The sequence below is a fragment of the Castor canadensis genome, chromosome 12 (assembly GCF_047511655.1).
Source record: "Castor canadensis chromosome 12, mCasCan1.hap1v2, whole genome shotgun sequence".
Lineage (NCBI taxonomy): Eukaryota > Metazoa > Chordata > Mammalia > Rodentia > Castoridae > Castor > Castor canadensis.
The window spans coordinates 79,745,473-79,764,414 of record NC_133397.1 but is presented as its reverse complement, the minus strand read 5'-3'; the positions used below and the strand labels follow the sequence as shown (position 1 = coordinate 79,764,414).

General features: G+C 44.0%; 1 protein-coding gene across 3 annotated transcripts; it reads left to right on the top strand.

Moving 5' to 3' along the window:
• The first annotated feature begins 2,995 nt into the window (after positions 1-2,995).
• Il1rn (interleukin 1 receptor antagonist) lies at positions 2,996-17,103 on the top strand. 3 transcript variants are annotated; one of them, XM_074050168.1, is made up of 5 exons: positions 2,996-3,138; positions 11,393-11,444; positions 13,187-13,275; positions 14,406-14,518; positions 15,684-17,103. In XM_074050168.1, exons 1-5 carry the CDS (start codon positions 3,129-3,131, stop codon positions 15,897-15,899), a joined length of 480 nt encoding a protein of 159 aa, XP_073906269.1. In that variant the 5' UTR covers positions 2,996-3,128; the 3' UTR covers positions 15,900-17,103. The 3 variants fall into 3 exon arrangements, with proteins under 3 accessions (XP_073906269.1, XP_020013604.1, XP_020013603.1); XM_020158015.2 differs by lacking the exon at positions 2,996-3,138 and adding an exon at positions 10,930-11,252; XM_020158014.2 differs by lacking the exon at positions 2,996-3,138 and having other exon boundaries at positions 11,261-11,444.
• Positions 17,104-18,942: the final 1,839 nt, after the last annotated feature.

The window sequence follows — 18,942 nt, the reverse complement described above, 5'->3', positions numbered from 1 at the left end:
TTCCCAAAGTACACAGGGGCTGTGCTATTGAGCCCAGTCCATGGTCTAGACTTCTGTTCCCACAGTAGACTTCTCTTTGGCAGTCTTTTGGTCTTTCTGCCAAAGGACTTACCTGGGACTGTCTCAAGGCACAAGAGGGGTTCTATTGACATAAACCTCAATATCTCATCCTCTTTCCTGATTCCTCCCCTTGTGCTACCTCCTGCCTCCATCCTTTCTTCTATCTATTCTTCCTTCCAATCTCCGTATAACATTGTGGTGCAAGGCAGGTCAGTGTGAGTTAGCAATTAGTCACTATCATTGGGGTTGGGGCTCCTCTGTGTTCTTTTGAAGTTCCCTCCCCAAGGCCAAGAGTCCCCAGCCTCTGGAATTCCCAAGTTTTCAAGTACTAGTTCTCTTCACTATTGCCAGTCTTCTCTAGCTTTGGGGCACTTGTCTATGGGCTTCTCAGTCCTCTGAGCAACCTAGGCTAGGGCACTGGTCCCCTCAGAACTGTACAGCCTCGGAGGAATTATGATGAAAAACCTGGAAAGGAAAGTTCTGCGGTGGCTAGAGATGTCTATAAATGGTTCTTCCACTGAAGACATGCCAAGTGTCAGGACCACCAGGGAGCTCCAGCCTCATGTTCTGATGAACTTGTAATCCTTTGGTTCTGACTGGCAGCCTGGTTTACTCTCTTATGACTGATACCAACCTAGGCCAGACTTCAGCTCCCCGGAGAAGAAATTAAACCCATATCCTCTGATAATTATAGTTAATACAGTCATCCTTCCATATCTGTGAAGGATTAGTTCCAGGACTTTTGGTGGATATAAAACTAAACCGATGCTCAAGTCTCTTATATAATATGGCAAAATTATATTAATGCAACTTACACACATCCTCCTATATACCCTAGGTTATCTCTGGATTACCTATAATACCTAATTCAATGTAAATGTTATGTAAATAGTTGTTATTCTGTATTATTTAGGGAATAATTACAAAATGTCTGTACATGTTTAGTACAGAGCCAATTTGTTAAAAATGTTTTTGATCCACAGTTGGTTGAATCCACAGATTCTGAACTTGTATCCACAGATACAGAGGAACACTCATACTTAATGCTTACTGCATCCCAAGTTTCTTATACTTGTCAACCCATTCTCACAACTACCCCATGAGATGCAGCAGTCTGGCCTTCATTTTACAGATGTTGTCAAGGTCACACAAATGTTGGTGAGGCTGAGGTTTGAATCCCTGGGCACCAGGACCTGCCTCACAACATGGCCTGTTGCACCACAGTAATAAGACAGGCTGTACCACAGCAGCTTCACAGGCTGCTCCCCCAACCCGTGCCCAAATTTCCAGGTTTGCAAAGTTGTCATTTATAAAGTTTCCAGGTTTGCAAATTTAGTTCCGGATTCTTTAGCAAACACATTTCTCTACAAAAGCTGATTCAGAACTTCCCATCCAAGTCTTAGAGACCTGGACCTTCTAGCTTGGTGAGCCCAGGCTGAAGAGAACAGGAAGTGAGGGCCTTGTGGGAAGTCCCTGTGGTCAGGAGCACCCAGGCAGAGAACATTTCCCATCTCGGTCTACCTGCACCTCCCAGCCCCACTTCAGGGCTTATGGGCTGGAAGAAGAGACCTTAAAAATGAATCCAGACCTTAGATATAGAGTTAGTAGGAAATGAAGGAACCTTACCAGATTCCTGTTGAGAATTTTTAAATTATGAGCTTTTCTGCAAGTGAGGGTGGGCTGTCCTGCCCCATCAGAAGGGACAGACTTGCCAGTGGCAGGACTGAAGGCAACATTGGGATGACCTGCCCCTTCATATCTCCTTTACCTCTTATTAAGGTTCTACCTAGAGCAAGGCCCTTTTTAAATGCACACAATTTTTGAATCATTTCATAGTCTGTATGCCATGCATCTTTCTAGCTAGCCCAAGTTGAAGGACAGTCTACTATTAAAGAGTTGGAGGGCAGAATGACATGCACAGGTTTACCTGCTACCCAGGGAGCCCTCACCACTGCTCCCTGAATGTCGACCTAATGGTTGTAAGCACACATGAGTTGTCTGAACCCTGATGGCAGAGTATGGAGACATGAAGCCAGAGAGGTTGGTTCTGAATGTCAGAGGAGGTGAAGGGTTCAGGACATGGGGAGCTTCTTGAGAAAATGGAGAGAGAGTTTCTGGCTTTCTGGGCAGTGTTGTGGTAATTGTTGGGATGTGGAATTTGAGCAGAAGTGGAAGAGGGGATGGACATCCCATTGCTCTCTAAGCCATGCTATGACCACATTGCTTCCACATTGTCCTTAAACCATGACGATCTCCAGCCTAGAGCCTTCCCTCTGCCGTTTCCTCCACCTAGAATATTCTTTGCCTTCCTTAGCTCAAATGTCACCTTCTCAAAGAGGCCTTTCCTGGCCACTTTATCTAAAATACCCACCCACCCCATAAGTGATTTCTCTGTAGCACTTACCCCATAAGAAGTTAGCTTATTTGACTCATTTCTTGTCTGCCCTCCTCCATTAGCATATCAGGGACCTTAGGGCTGAGGATGGAGCTCAAAAGTAGAGTGCTTGCCTTGCACCACGTGGTGGTGGGTTTGATTCCCAGAAACATACACTCACACACCAAAAAAAAAAAAAAAAGTAAAGAAAAAACATCAATAACCTTGTCTGACTTGTTCCAAATGCCTGATAGAGTGTTCAGCACACAGGATTAAGCTTATACATATTTTTTTGATGAACGCATACATGCTTGCATGAACTGGTAGCAGTCGGGTTTGGGGTGGGCACCTAGGTCCAACTTCATAAATCAGCTCATTCCCCATATGTGATTTCCAGTTTTATGTAGCTAGGAAGTAGTTTGCCCTTTGCTAGCCTGAGTCAGCCTTCCTAAAGCTGGGCCTGGTTTGGCATCAGCTGTCAGCAGACACACATCCTCTGGCTAACCAGCCCTGTGTGGGTGTGTGGGAAGGGAGGAGCTCCCCCTCTTACCCTTCTCAGGTAGTCAGGAAGGAGGACAAGCTCCTTCCTGGGCAGGGCTGTAGCACAGCTGCTTGTTCCTTTATATGGAGCAGCTCAGACTAGAGCAGAAAGCTGGAAGATTTCAGAAGACCTCATATCCTATCAGGCCCTCCCATGGCTTCAGGTATGAGCTTTCCAATCCTATTTGTCCATATGAAAAATGGGGGAAGAAACCTCTACCACTAGTGTTTAAACAATGCTTTCAAATTCTGACAAGCAAGCTTCTGGGAAATGTCAAGTGCGTGGAACTCAAGGCCTGGCTGGGAGACCTGGGCCAGACTACAGCATCCCTGGGAGAACAGGCAGATGCTCTGAGGCAGAGGGGTGTACTGCTGTAAGAACAGTCATGGAGTACTGGGAGCATGTTGGTCATTCACCAACAGAGATACAGGGAAAATGGAGAAATATCTCTGTAAAATGAGGAAAAGAACAGTATGAGCTAAATGAGAAATATGAACAGAATGTAGAACTCATCCACAAGGTACAGGGGTGATAAGATGGAGACTGCACAAAGTTAAATGGTTGGCACTAGGCAGTTCCAGCAGATGGATGTCACATAGGAATGCAGGCCCAGGTAGCTGAAACTTCTCTCATTTTTTAAGAAAGGCCAGATATTCTGGTTTCATTATGTGTGGTATTCTGATTAAATAAAACAATAAAGCAAATTAAATATTCAATCTATGAGCTACTTGTTTGTAACCTCTGTTTACAGTGGGGGTGGCAAAGAAAAAAAAATCTTTGAATTATTGGTCTGAAGACACAGTGTGAGTTTGAGTTTGGCCCTCTTACAGAGCAGACCATTTCTCTTTCTTGGTGTCAGGAGGAAGCTGGCAAACTCGTTTCATGGACACATTAATAGACAACACTTTTGCACTGTGTGCTTACTACAAGCTAGGAGCTTTGCTGAGCTCTGTGCACAGTTACCTTATTAAATCCTCACAGTACCCACGTGAGGAAGAATTGTTGTTAATGTTCACATTCTCAGAAGAGGAAACAGAGAAAGATTAAGTAATATACCCAAGGCCAGACAGCCAGAATCTGGGCTGACTGCAGACAAGTCTGTACCCACACCTCTACACTGTACTCCGGGGGAATAGAGGCTGTGTGAGATCATGAAGGGGAATTGCTCTGTAAACCACAAGCAGTTGCTCCAAGGACAGACAGCAGATTCTGCCCTTTCCCCCAGTGGGTGTCACCATCTTTAGCAGGAAGTATTAAAATAACATTTTATAGTCTTATGTATTTTTCAAATGAATGAAGTAGGATGCTGGAACCTCTCTCAGAACCAGAAAGTAACATTGTGAGTAGGTTGCTACACTTAAAACATGGTTCACTCCAAAATGCTGGCACACTTAGGTGCTAAATATATGCATGTGAGCATGAATTGAATTGAACTCAATGCAGACTCTATGCTCCCTGGGAGAAGGATCTACATTCTCTATCTAAGACCAGAAATATGGATGGTACCAACTGCTTCCAAGCAGAGAACAGGGCTCCTAGAAGAGAGAAGTTAGAGGGATGTGTGGTTTGATGGGAGACCTGGAAGAGTGAGGACGGGAACAAGGATGAAGATGGGATCTCCTGCATACACTTGGCATTACCTTGACAAATCACTGGCCTCCCAGACCTCTGCCTGCTGTCTACATAAAGGGGTCCCACCACTTACCTAACAGCTAATGTGTATGTAGGAGAAGGTCGTGGCGATGATGATTAAAAAGGTAAATCCATTTTGGACCCAAATTTGAAAAATAGTTTTAAGATATTAGATATTGACAATATCTTAACTATGTAGCCAGAAGTAATTAAAGATGAATGATTTAACTGAAAATTAACTTGACCAAAATGAGAGTCATTGATTGATGTAATTAATCACTATTATGTCTGCTATGGTCTCTTTTTCCTGAGTGGAAAATTCATTAAGACTTTTGGATACTCATGTCTGTCTGTCTATCTATCTATCTATCTATCTATCTATCTATCTATCCATCTATCTATCTAAATCGATCATATCTCCATCAATAAAAACAGGCTAAATTGGCCAGGTGCAATGGTTTAATAGTCAGTTGTGTGCAATTTGTGGCACCAGCCACCGGAGGTGCCACTGCCTTTTAAGGATTCATCATTTAGAAGGATCTATTACTCTAGTTTTTCAGGGACTGAGAAGTTGGCTGAGATGTAGAACTTTCAGTAATAAAGCCAAGAAAGTCCTGGGAAAAACAGAGTAATTGGCCATTCTGATCCATAACTAGGTAAAGAACTTTCCCTGTAAACTATATAAGGTTTTAGAATTACTCTTTACTATAAAAATAAGTAAATAAAAACCTCCCAAAATTTTCAAACAATTGTGAACTAAATAGTTGCTCTATGAGGTGGGAGTTCAAAACAAAAGGAACACCATAAGAACAAATAGAGCTCTTGCTTCCATTAACCATGCAATGAATCAGGGAAGGAAAAGTCAGCTGCCTTTCCAGTAAGACTAGTATGGGAAGGAATGAAAAGCCTAGACTTAAATCCACTTCAGCCAAAGTCTGGGGCAAGTGATTTAATGCTCGTGAACACTGAATTATTTTTCTACAAAGTAACTAGAATTATATTCCCATCAGGAAAGTGGGTGCTGTTATGTCTACCTTGTACAGATGGTATGAGCACTGGAAGAGATCTGTATGAAATACTGTATAGGTTTAGCTCAGTGGGACATGTGTAACACAGAGACTGCAGCCCAGCAGGCAGCAACACATCTGTCCCTTCCTCCAGATTTCCTGCCCCTTTCCTTCTCCTTCTCCCTCTTCTTTGCTTTATAAAGTTAATCTCCAAAGCCAAGAAGGCAAGAGCAAACATGTAGCTTTGAAAACTCAAGAGAACTCAAGATGACTCTCAGTGTAGATCCATATCAAACCCACAGACTGGGAGCAAAAACCATCTTGGAGGACATCTAACCTCAGCAAGGATTCACAGGAAGTTTCCTAATTGGATCTTGGAGGAGAGTGAGCTTTTTGCCCAGCAGTGATCAATAACAGTTGGTTTATGCCAATCTCATTAATGCTTTTCACCAGCCAGGAGAGTGGATATGGGTACTGTGACGTCAGTAAGTCAGAAGGGTGCAGCTTAGGTAGTGATGCCCTGGACAACAGCTGTCTTACCTGACCTGCTGCCCTAGGGAGCTTCCAATAAACTGCTGAATGTGGTTGAAATTTACTAGGATACCGGGCAGGACTGAATAGTTGAAAAAGATTGACATCGACTTACACTGTGTGGGGGAGTTATGTTTGTTTTTCTTTTTCCTCTTTGTTCTCATATATTTACCCATGACTTGGGAAGGAAATACCAGGTTGTTTATACCATTATCTTAGTAAAAATTTACAAAGTTTGGACAATACTTCCAGTGGTGTATACAGTGATGCTCAGGCATTCAAACTTGGTTGAGGACTATGAGATGAAGCCATTACAACTCAGGGTGCACACCTGTCCACTCAAAGCCTAATCTTATAAAATGTTTTAATCTTATAGTGCTTGGGTGACTCAGACACAGCTCCAGGAGGCACAGTGGATAATGTTTGCACTCAGGTTCATTAAGTTTTTCCCTTTTAGCCTGGATTTATGGGTAAGGATTGAAAGGGGGACCAGACCTGTAGGGTGAACCATTTGGGATTAAAAAGAAGGCAGTTGGAGTTGGGAACATAGGGATGAGTTTCTCTAAAAAGGATGGAGAGCACCCAATCCTGACTTTGCAAGATGCTGGAGCTAACTCCACATACAGTGGCATCATGTTGGTGGCTTGAAATCATCCATGGGAAGTGGTAAAAGCTACAAATTCAAACATCTTTTGGAGATCCAATTGTTAAACACTTACTGACAGACCACTGCCCTGCCTTCAGGCTCAGTTGCCCTAATTTAAGTGTGATTCATCTATCCACTGTCTCCACGATGTTCTTAATGAAAAAAAAAGTCTGACATAATTCCCTGATACAATTTTCTTTAAAATAAATTCCCAGCTCACTGGGGTGGCATTAAAGGCTGTTCTCCTCAGACTCCAACACAAATTTTCAATCACTCTGACTCCACGCTCAAAAACCACACAAATTTGAGCTTTCTTGAACAATGTAGACTTTTAAATAAATAGATGACACCAGGTTCTACCTCAGACCTAGGGTTTTTAGGACCAACCCTGTGAATAACTGGAAAAGTTAGGTAACATGGATTAGGGCCTTTTACCCCTGGGAACCTCAGCAGGTTTCAGAAGGCTGCAACTGGGCTGGGCTAGGCTATCATGGTAGAGTAGGTATTTAGTATGTGTGAGGCCCTGAGTTTAATTCTCAGCACCACCCCACCTCAAAAGACTACAGCATGGCTTTTGAGGACTCCTGGGTCTTGGTGGGGGACAGTAAAATTTGTACTTTTGCTCTACTTTAAAGGTGGAACCCTAATAAATTCTACCCAGTTTGGGTAAGGAGTGGATTGAAATGCAGCAGCCCTCTCAGGTCCACACCTACCTCTGAGTCATTTCAAATCCTGTTTGGGTAAAGGTCACCTGGGCAACGTAACTTATCTTGAAATAGAGATATAACATCTACACTTTTTGTTATACAGTGTCCAGCAGTCAATAAAAAGTAATTAGGTATGTTGGATTAGCCAGCTTTGTATTGGTCCAGTGAAATACCTGAGATAATTAATTTATAGAGTGAAAATTTAGATGTTCCACAGTTTTGGAGGCTCTAGTCCAAGACTGGGTGAACCCATTGCTTTGGGCCTCTGGTGGGGATGCAAGATGGTAATAGTGGGGAATCCTCTCCTCATAAGTTAGGAAGCAAAGAGCAACAAATGGGAGAGAAAGGGGCTGGAGTCCCAAAATAAGCTTCAAGGGCACACCTCCAATGACCTAAGGACCTCCCAATAAGGCCCACCTCTAATGGTTCTACTACCTCCTGATAACACCACTGTGGGGACAATGCCTCTAACACATGTACCTTAGGGGGACACTTATCCAAACCATAACATATGTGCAAGAGAACCTGTGTATTAAAGGAAAGCAGAATATAGAAGGACATCCAGGGGATATTCAAATAATGTAGTTATGAGGGCAGTTTTTAAAAGATCCATGTAAAATACGCCCAAAGATTTAGAAGACAAATTTGAAAATTTTGACAGAGAAGTATACACAAAAGGAACCAAGCGGAAATCCTAGAACTGAAAGATAGAATGAACCGAAATTCAGAAATAACTAATGTTTACTGGACACTTCCAGTGTTGTGTTTAACACTTAATAGGCATCAGTATAAGACATTTGTGAAACTGGCTTCCCCTCTTCTGTGGCAAAGGAGTCTCAAGACTACATAGTACATATGTAGTACTACCTTTGTTAGATCCTGTACTTCCCTATAGCTGTAAGACATGGTTTTTCTATCTCTCTGCCTCAACAGATCCCCTTTCAAAGATGTTTTAGTCATTTCTGTTGTCACAGTGTCTAGTAGCACAGGGCTCAGTATGTAGAAGGCACTAGATACAATTGTGGTTACCATAAGCTCAGAAGGAAGTCACTAGGTACTGTTTCAGAAGGAAGAGTCTGCTGCATGCTGTGGTCATTAAATTTCATTCAGGAAGCAGATCTGGGGGCTGAGTACCCAGAAATGAGAATAAATTTAGTCAGAGAGATGTCCTGTGGGCAGAATTCCTAGGAACACCAACTGTTTTATTGGCATAAGACAGGACTAAGGGTGGAATTGCAGCCAGAAGCATGAGGAGAGGAAGAAAACTTCCTCTTCCCCTTCTCACCACCCCCTGCCCCACTTTGGAGTCAGAGCAGGCTTGGGATCAGAGTAGAAAAGTTCAGTAGGTCCATAAATAAGGAAAGAAGAGTAGGTCAGTATACACAGCAGGAAGACTGGGAGTACAGGGTTGAAAGCATTGGGAGAGTGTGAGTCATCTTTTCCACTTTACCTAGGGTAAAGAAGTGTATGTGACCACTACTGTTTGAGTATTTCTCAAGTACCAGGATCAGGGCTAAGTACATGTCTTATTTAATCTCAAGACAACCCATGACACGACTTCTGTTATTAGCCCCATCTAAAGGATAATGCAACTGAGACCGAGACAGTCTCCACACATTGTCTGAGGTGACCCAGCTTGGAAATGACATGGGAGGATTCAGACCCAAGTCAGCCCAGGGACTCGTTCCTTGCATACCCAGAAAGGACATGCTGGGGGTCATGTTTGTGTGGGGGACCACAGGGAAAGGACACAAATCCAGGAAAGTCTGGAAACACAAATCTTCTGTTATCCAGGAGAAGTTTTTCTTTCTCTTTGAATTCAGGTTGGGGGATCAGAGAAACATTTACTCAGGAGTTGCAATGTGGGTGGGACTTTTATTTGGAACACTATCTGAGGGTGAGGACCTCATTCCACTTGCAAAGCCACATCTCTTCTTCAATCTTTAAGGACATTTTTTTTTGAGAGAATGCTAATTTCAAATTTTTGGAGGGCTTTCGAAGTAGCATAAGAAAGACAAACGGGAGAGAATCTGTTACAGTTGAGTACTTGCTATCCCTGCTTTCAGGAGTGTGATGACATCATTACGCACCTGATGACTAATAAAAGTTCTAGAAACTTTTCAACAAATTCTGGAAGTGGCAAATTATTAGGCAGATTCATACACATCACCTCCTTCAGCTAGCATTCGTGAAAGTAGTCAAAAGTGAGCAAAGAAATGAGCAAACAGAACACCCTCTTGACCCTCAAAGGTAGATATTATTTATCTACCATGAGGCAAACAGGCCAAATGACTCACTCAGGATCACACAGCTTATGAGGACAGTGCAGTACATGTGACTTTGACCCTCAAAGCAATTGCCTGTGGTGGTATTTGCAGAAGTGTCCCTTTTGCTCTAAAATAAGAACTCTTTAAAGACTTGGGAATTCATTTGTAGCTTCCTCCATTGAAGGATTTTGCCCTCATTTGGGCAAAGACTCTGATTTGTTGGTTGAAAATAAATGCATCAAGATCAACTGTTGTGGTGAGATGATTTATGGCTTCAGTCAGAAAACCTAGATTTCTGGGCATACGTTTTCCGTTCACAAGTTCTGTGACCTTGGGCATGTTCCTTACCCTTACTAGGTCTTTAAGGTGGGATAGCGTGTTATCTAAACTCCCTCCAGTTCTAAATATGCTACAATCTATACTTCTTTAATAGCATTTTCCATCAGGTAGATCATGTAAAAACCCTCCTCAGCCTTTTTATGTCCATGAAAGAGAAGAATCCTTACTTTTTCCTAGTAGTCTAGAATATTATATGTAAGGAAGGAAGTTAATATTTGCTAGTGCCCACTATGAACCAGGAACTACCTTCCTTCCTTCCTTCCTTCCTCTTCCTTCCTTCCTTTCCTTCCTTCTTGTCTTTATTTCTTCCTCCCTCCCACCTGTAAGGAAGACATGATTATCCTCATTCAGAAAATGGGGAGACAGAGGACCATGTAAATGAAGTGATTTGTTCAAGATCACATAAATGGCAAGTGGCAGAGGAAGAATTTGGATCTGCATCTGTTCAAGCACTGAGTTTATTCCAGTTTCCCAAGACGTCAAAGATGTGGATAGTGGGAAGAGTTGCTTTTAAAGCACCTGTTGAAAGGACTCCCTTTTCTCTAGAGCAGGGGTGAGCAAACTTGGGGCTAAATCTGACCTACCCCAGCTTTTGTAAATAAAGTTGTATTAGAGCTCAGACTTTCCCATTGTCTGTGGCTGCTTTTGTACTACAACAATTTATTGAGTAATTGTGCCTATGCCCTGTTGGTACACAAAGCCCAAAATATTTACTATCTGATCCTGGACAGAATGTTTGGCATTACCTTGTCCAGAGTCCAGCAGGCTGTAACCCTTCCAAAGAACACAAGGTGCCTTGTGACTGTCCCTCATGCTGGGAGCCTTATCTATCACTTGGCTTTATGATGAAACAGGGACATTTCTGCTCGATCTGTTTTTGAAAAAGTCAACAGTCTCCAAGTACCTGTCAGGCAAATGAGGGAGTTTGGTTCTCATTGTGTTCTTCTTCCCAGGAACTCTGTGAAGGGGAAATGGAAATCTCAATTTTGGGGAAATTGCACAGGGGAAAAAGGGGAGGGGATCAGTTACAACATTCCATTGCGACACTCAGTGGGGTTGAAAGTGACAACAGTGAGGGTTTCTGTTTTTGGAAACGTGAAGGCATTTCCGCTTCTTAGAGTAGGACAGGGTGAAGCTGCCTGGCTTGGGTAAGTAGCTACTTTATAAGCAGCAACTCTGAGCCTGAAATGGCAGTCTCCACTGCCTTACTGTGGCCACAGGATGGATACCTGCAGGGGTCCCTACACCCACCTAATCTCTCTTCTCCTTCTCCTCCTGTTCCCTTCAGAGGTAACCTGCCGTCCCTCTGGGAGAAGACCTGGCAAGATGCAAGCATTCAGGTAAGGTTGTCCTGAGAATGTGGGGCTGGATGGGCCAGAAAGGGAGACATAGCATAGTTGTCCAGGGCTACTGGCCTGCAGGATCTGAGAACTGAGTGTGGACTGAAAAAGAATATATGTCCATTTAATATTCCAGATGTGGAAAGCAAGGCTGCAGGCTGGGCTCTATTTCTCAGGAACTCAGGCAGTTCAGTGAGTGATAGATATATGCCCAGGAGTGATGCTGGATTTTGGTCTAACAGAGAGAGGAACTGTGGGCAGGGCACAGCCCCAAAGCCCAAAAACTCAGATCAACTGCCCCCATCTGTGTTGACTTGTTGGAGGATCTCACTCTTCTGGGGCCTCAGTTTCCCTGTCTGAGACATGGGGCTCATGATAACCTGCATGCTTTACAGGATGCTTGTGAATATTCAATGCACAGATGATAATGTAACAGTGTTCTGTGAACTGTAAAGTGCCTGAAAATGACTGTGAATTTTGAAATTGGGTTGGAGATTTGGGAGATGTAATCATTTGCTGTAGTAAAAATGACAGGCTGTGATGCTGATAAAAACAAGTGGGGCCATCTGTTTGAGTCCTCTGTCCTGTGATCTTTCCTGGGAGTGGTCATTTTGGGTGACTTACTCCTCAACCCTCATCTGTTTCTGATTTGAGACTACAGGCAGGTGAGTGTGTGAGTGTGCAAATGCATTCATAGGCAAGTGCTCCCTCTCAGACTTTGGAGTTGTCTGTCTTGTGAGGTTTCATTGCCTCCTCTTGCCAGTCATAGGTGATGTCCCTAGAGTCTTCTTGCATAGATGTTGAATATCTTCAAACTGAGACTCATCTAGGAATGAAGGTTAATTCAAAAAGGTCAAATGCTCACACATTCAAAGCATGTCAGTTTGCCTGACCACCCCTCCCCAAGATCATGGGCTGCTCAAAGCTACCTGATAAGGCAGGCATTGTTAGCTACACTTCACAGGAGAGGAAATGAGGCACAGATTCAAAGCCATGCTTGCCAGGGCTCTGATCACCATACCTCACAGCTACCTGCCCCACCATCACTCAGAAGGGCCCATCATAAAGAAAAGAGGATTGGGAGCTACCAAATTGGTCACTGTATGAGCTAGAAGAAGCCAACTTGTCTCCAGGAACAGCTGCCCTTCCAGGCCCAGAGCAGTTCCCTGGTGGGTAGAGGAAAGAATCTAGGGACAGACTCTCTCAGTCCAAGGCTCAGATATTCTGCCCCTTGAACTTCTAACACTGTGTTGTGGTAGCCACTAGTTTCTGGTGACTATTTAAATTTACATTTAAATGAATGAAGTGAAGAAAAGTAAAAATTTGAATCCTCAGTCACAACTATAATTCAGGAGCTCAATAGTCACATGAAGCTGGAGGTTACCATATTGGGTAGGGCAGATATAGAACACTTGTGCATCCCATGAAGTTCTCTTGAGTGGTGATGCTCTAGAGCATGCTTTGTTAAAGTAGACTGTCCTTGTGCTGGGAGTCTTGGATAAGTAGTGAGGCAAAGAGATGGACAGAAAGGAGTTCTTCCACTCACCAGCTATAGGAGTTAGGCCTGGCCCTTAACTAGTATCAGCTTCAGTCTTCTCATCCATGCTATGGGTGTGTTAAGTACCACACCCCTAGCAGAGTTGGATGCAGATTATGTGAGCTCTGGGGGGCATGGAAGATGCTGAGCACAGGGCACAACACACAGCAGCTTTTCACTACAACTGGGTCCTTTTGTTTTTCAGAATCTGGGATATTAACCAGAAGACCTTCTACCTGAGGAATAACCAACTGGTTGCTGGATATTTACAAGGGCCAAATACTAAACTAGAAGGTGAGTGGTGCCAGGAAAGACACTGTTGTGTGGGTTTGGGGTCATTTTGCCTTTGGAGTCTGCAGCATCATGATCTGCCACTATGACTTTAGGCAGGACCTTCTAATCTCTGTTTTGTTTAAAGCTGGAGACATGGCCACTAGAGGACACACATGCAGGCAGACTTAAGAGAGTAGGAAGAGGTAATCTGGGTCAAGAGCCACCAGCTTCAGAGGAGGACACATATGTGGGTAGACTTAAGAGAGTAGGGAGAGGTAGTCTGGGTCAAGAGCTACCAACCTCAGATGCAGTGTGCAGAGCCACACCTGGGAGGGGCAGGGACTAAAAGGCAAGATTAACCCTTCCCCTCCTTCTGTGTCTATTAGGCCTCTATGTTCCTGGGTCATTCAAACCCTAGCCCTACCCCAGATTAACATACCATAGGCGAACCTGAGTGATGACCGTTATTCATGGATACTATACTCATGGTCTAGTTTATAGTCCAAACAAGCTGGATGAACTTGAATGATCTTCACCCATTTCACTCCTCAGTTGTCCCTTTAGTGAGATGAGGGCATTTGGATGATGGAATATGAGTTTGTTTTAGTATTGACATTCACTTCCCTGTTTGGTATTGAAAAATGGCATTATCTCTATCTCCCCACCCTTCCCAGAGTCCTTGCCTTTTCTCTCCTGCCTTACTTTGAAAGAGTATGAGACCTTCCTTTCCTGTTTTTCTGGTAATTTTCCCAAAGAACATGCTGGGAGGCTGTGATTTTTACTGTTATGTGAGGGCATGGAAAAAGTCAATTCTGTGTCCCCAGGCTTTCTGGAGCCCCACTCATGACCTTGTATGTTACTTTCCTTGCCCATTGGCAGAATGCCTATTGACATGGAACAGTATCCTGGGGAAAGTGATGGGAGGACAGAAATCACATGAAACAGAATCTAGGAGACGTGGCACTTTAGGAGTAACTTGGTTACTCTGTTTGCTTTGGTTGATCTTCTGTTTGGATGAAGACCAGGAAGATGGGGCTGTGCTCTCTTGTCTTGGGATTTTAGTTGGGAAAGGAGAGAGAAGAATACCCAGAGTCTCTTCCCCATCTCTGCTTCCTTTTTCTCTTATGACCATCCCCTCTGCTTTTTCTTAGAAAAGATAGATGTGATGCCCATTGACCCTCATGCTATGTTCTTGGGGATCCATGGAGGGAAGCTGTGCCTGTCCTGTGTCAAGTCTGCTAATGACATCAGGCTCCAGTTGGAGGTAAGGATCTTGTTTGGGTAGCAAAAAATTCTAAAATCCAGTACCTTAAAACAACCATGGTTTGTTCTCATGATTCTCCAGGTGGATTAGGATAAGCAGGATCGTTTCCACACAGAGGAACATGGTGGGGTCACTCCTATAGCTGATTTCCACAGAGTGCTTGAGTGATGCTGCATGTCCAAGTTGGCCTGTCATTCTCTAGCCTTCTTTCTTGTGGTGTCTCAGCATTCAGTAGTTACCTTGAGCTTCCTTATGCATGGTAGCTGACTTCCACGTAGGCCTATTCCATAAAGACAAGTCTCAATATGAAAGTGCTTATTAAATTTTGACTTACATGATCTTATTGGCAAAAACCTATTTGTGGCTAAATCTGGGCTCAGTGTGGGAGGGGACTGCTCAAGGGTGTGAACACTAGAAGGAGTCATAATTCACGAGAGACCAACATCATGAAAGTCTTTCACAGGACAGTTAGGTTCCATACATGAGCCATGTTCTTGTTCAGGGTCTCCCAACCTACTCAGCTCTACCATCTTCTAACAAGCCCAACCCTCAGGCCCCTTTTCTTCTAATCCTTGCCTACTTGACTAGTTGGCATCTCACCTAGATCCTTGTCACTCTCTAATACCATACAATAGTAGTGGGCTGTACAGTCCTGGGATAATGTGGCTTTGTCTCAGGGGCTTGTTGAACAAAATTTTAACCTAACTGTGGAGTTATAACCATGGTACTGTCACTTCCTTTCACCAGTAGATAAGTGTACCTTTTTGAAGGGTGACTGCCTATTCTGTGTGAAGTAGGGATGACCAGGATACCATGCCTAATGAGCCTCAAGATTCTCTGCTCCTTCTCTAACACCCCTTCTCCTTGAAGGGTCAGCCTTCAATGACCTTGGCCTCTGATGATGGAGAGCCGTACATTTACTGGCCCATGGTTGGTCAGAGGGGCCAGATTTCCAAAGTCAAGGTGTGAATTGGACAACTCTTTGTATCAGTGTATTCCTAAGAAACCTGGGAGGCATGGTCTCTGGTCAGGTCTCTAGGCCAGCAGGTCTTGAACACTTACTCTATGCCAGCCAAAGGGCCACAAGCATGGTGGGAGGTAGAGAGATAGACAGCACAGGCTTCCCAGGTCCTCAACTCTCACCTGTCCACTTCTTCACTTCCAGGCAGTTAACATCACTGACCTGAGCAAGAACAAAGAGCAGGACAAGCGCTTCACCTTCATCCGCTCAGACAATGGCCCTACTACCAGCTTTGAGTCAGCTGCCTGCCCAGGCTGGTTCCTCTGCACAGCATTGGAGGCTGACCAGCCTGTCAGCCTCACCAACACACCAGAAAAGGACATTATGGTCACCAAGTTCTATTTCCAGGAAGACCAGTAGTACTGCCCAGACCTACCTTTCTCCACTTCCAGGCCATCAATGACTCCAGGAACTGCCTCTCCACCTTGGGCATATATGGGTTCTAAGGAGCAACCTTTGCAGAGCAGACCTGGGGAAGGAGGCACAAAAGCCCTGGTGACAGGACTCTTCCCACCGTCTCTCAGCTGATCCAGTCTCTACTCTGCTTCCAGAATGATCTTCCAAAGTACAAACTGAATCATGGCAGCCCCTTGCTCAAAGCCCTTCCCTGTTGCCTGTTTCCCCTGGGTGAAATCCAGACTACCTATAGTGCCCAGGTGCCTTTTGTTCTTCTTTCTCTACCTCCCCTCTTCCACCACCTGCCATATCCATGACCCATATCCATCAGATCACTTGCTGACCCTCACCAAATGGCTCCCATCCCCTGTTTTACCCACCAATGCTGGTCCATGGGAAGTTTTTTTCTTGTAGTTGATTTTGTTTTGGTTTTGGTGCTAGGGATGGAACCCAGGGCCTCACATGCTAATTGTGTTCTTTACCCCTGACCTACACTCCCAGCCCATGAGGAAAAATTTAAATGTCTGGAAAATATAAATTAAGGAGTTCAGGATTATTTTTATTAAGCCAACTTTATTCAGTGTGAAGTAGAGTCCTTCATTTGGAGGTTATGTCCTTTCTGAGAGGGACTGGAGATTAGAATGCTTCTGTATTTATGAAATGATGATGAACCTGGCGAAACAGGTGGTAATTTTTCCTTTTGTCCCTTCTTTTTATGGTGCCAAAACTGTAAAAATTAGTGGACTTTGTTGGCCCTGCAGTTTTTGTCTTTTTTGAAACATTCCCATAATCTGGAACGCCTGCCTATCCCTGAGCACCATCTCCACTCCAGAACTTCCACAGCTACCTTTAGTTCTTACTCCTCATCACAAGTTTCCAGACTGACTCTGCACTATGCAAAATGTGGCTCCCCAGGTCCTTTCTGCTCTGGAGGGATGGATCCACAAATTGCTCTTTGACCATGTTAGCACCTCTCTGACACTGAGACTTGTGTGAAAGGTAGCTGTCTGTCTCCCCTACTAGATTGTGAGCTCCAGGGAGCAGGGAGCATGAATTGTATATCCCAGGTCCCTGAAGGACTGAGCACTCAGCCTAGTCTTTAGTAGATATTCAATGAATTTATGTTGTATGTGTCAGCTTTGTTTTATAATAAAACTGAAAATGCCTACTTTGCTGGCTATGACCATGGCCTTGCCAGGTATAGGGCATACAGAACTGGGGAAATGGGGAAGCCAAATGGTTTTTCTCACCCAGGGATGTGGCCTGGCTGCCTCTCCTCTGAGAATCAATCCTCTTCCCCTTTGGTCTTCACTCTACCTGGATAACATGAGAGCAAATGTACCTATCTGGAAGGTGTGGAACAGCATTCTCCACAAAAAAACACCTAAACAGAAACCACCCAAATGTCCATCACCAAAGAATGAGCACATAAATCATGGATCTGCACACAATGTAACTCTCCAGGGCAAAGACAATGAATGAACCACAGTCAGCTGCACCCAACACAATGAATGCATCTTAATAAACACGATGTAGGGCACAAGAATCACAAAAGTTCAGACACTGCATGTGAACTAGGTCAAGCAGCTGGTTATAGGGTAGTAACAGGCAAGGCAGGAAAACATAATCAGGTGAGTCCTGGGATTCTATAGTCACATCCTAGTTTCCTGTTTGCTATGTGTGCTCGTGGAAGATTGTCACTAATGCAGAGGGCTGCAGTTAGTCTTTGCAATAACCCTAGGTGGTGAGTAATAATATTATTCATTACTGTTATTGGTCCTGGAAGAGCCAGAGCACAAAAGACTCTGCCTTAAATCCTTGTTGCTCTAAATATGGTTCACAAATGAGAAGTGTCCATATTACTTGGAAGTTAAAATGCAGACTCCCCGGCCTCACCCCAGACTTTCTGACTTAGGATCTTCATTTTAACCAGACCTCCAGGTGAGCCACGCACATTAAAATTTTAGAGACATTGCTTTAATATCAGCTCTCATGCAGAGCAAGAGCATATTTATTAACGATTCTTGTAATTAGAAACACAACCCACGTCCTTTCTCCCCACCTCACTAGCTCACCGACCATACCAAAAACTCCCCTCGTTTTTACTTTGACTTCAGGTGTTCCACAAAACATTCTGAAGGGAACGCTTAGGCCATCACTGTCCTGCTAGAATGTCAGCCCAACACAGGTTTTCTTCTTCTGTGTATCCTAAGCACCCAGATCAATGGTTTGCATATCCTAGGTGATTGAAGGCTCCTTGGTAAATCAGTGAATTAGTCACTTATACATCAATAGAGATTAGTGGATTAAATTGGCCTGCAAATTTAAGACTAGAGATTCAAACCAGGAAAAGTTTGAAAGAGGCCAAGAAGAAGGGAAATGCTGGAGGTATAGTGACTTCAAAGGATTTGGGGGCTGAGCAGGGAAAAGATACGACCACCAGATGGCAGTAGCACTCACAAAGCTCAGTCGGTGACACTCTGAAGGTTTGGGGGCATTTCATTATGCCAGGGCTATTTCCAGAGGCTACAGCATGGTGGAGGTGGGATCCTGTACAGAGAGGGAGAAGGGCAAAAGCATTTCCAGGAGAGAAGGGCACTAGAGATGGGGTTTACATGTCACTTAGCAGCACAGCAGGGAATCACCAATTCAGAGAACTTCAAAGTGCAATAGCTTATGGCCTGGGCCTTACTCTTAGCTTGCAGATAGTGGGTGCTATTTCACGCAGTGTGCATACTGAGACAGTTTCATGGGGAATGTACAACAGGCAGGCTCTGAATGGCCAAATATCTACTTACTGGGGCTATATTTAAAACGACAGGATGTGCAAACATTTGAGTTTGGTGTTGGGTGGGACTTTGAGCTAACAGGTCTGACTTGGCCTGCAGTGAAGAAATCAGCTACCTAGGTGCCAGTACACAGAGGCCAACTTTGTCTCATTTATATGACACATGGAATGGAACATGGCTTAGGAAAGCAAGGTCTGAGTAGCATGTTCAAGAAAGGC

What these genes read in the sequence shown, in the direction of transcription:
- Il1rn (XM_020158014.2), top strand. Translation starts at nt 11,326, where the DNA reads ATGGATACCTGCAGGGGTCCCTACACCCACCTAATCTCTCTTCTCCTT. An exon ending in GGCAAGATGCAAGCATTCAG is followed by an intron (nt 11,445 to 13,186) that starts GTAAGGTTGTCC and finishes TTTGTTTTTCAG; the next exon opens with AATCTGGGATATTAACCAGA. An exon ending in ACATCAGGCTCCAGTTGGAG is followed by an intron (nt 14,519 to 15,683) that starts GTAAGGATCTTG and finishes CTTCACTTCCAG; the next exon opens with GCAGTTAACATCACTGACCT.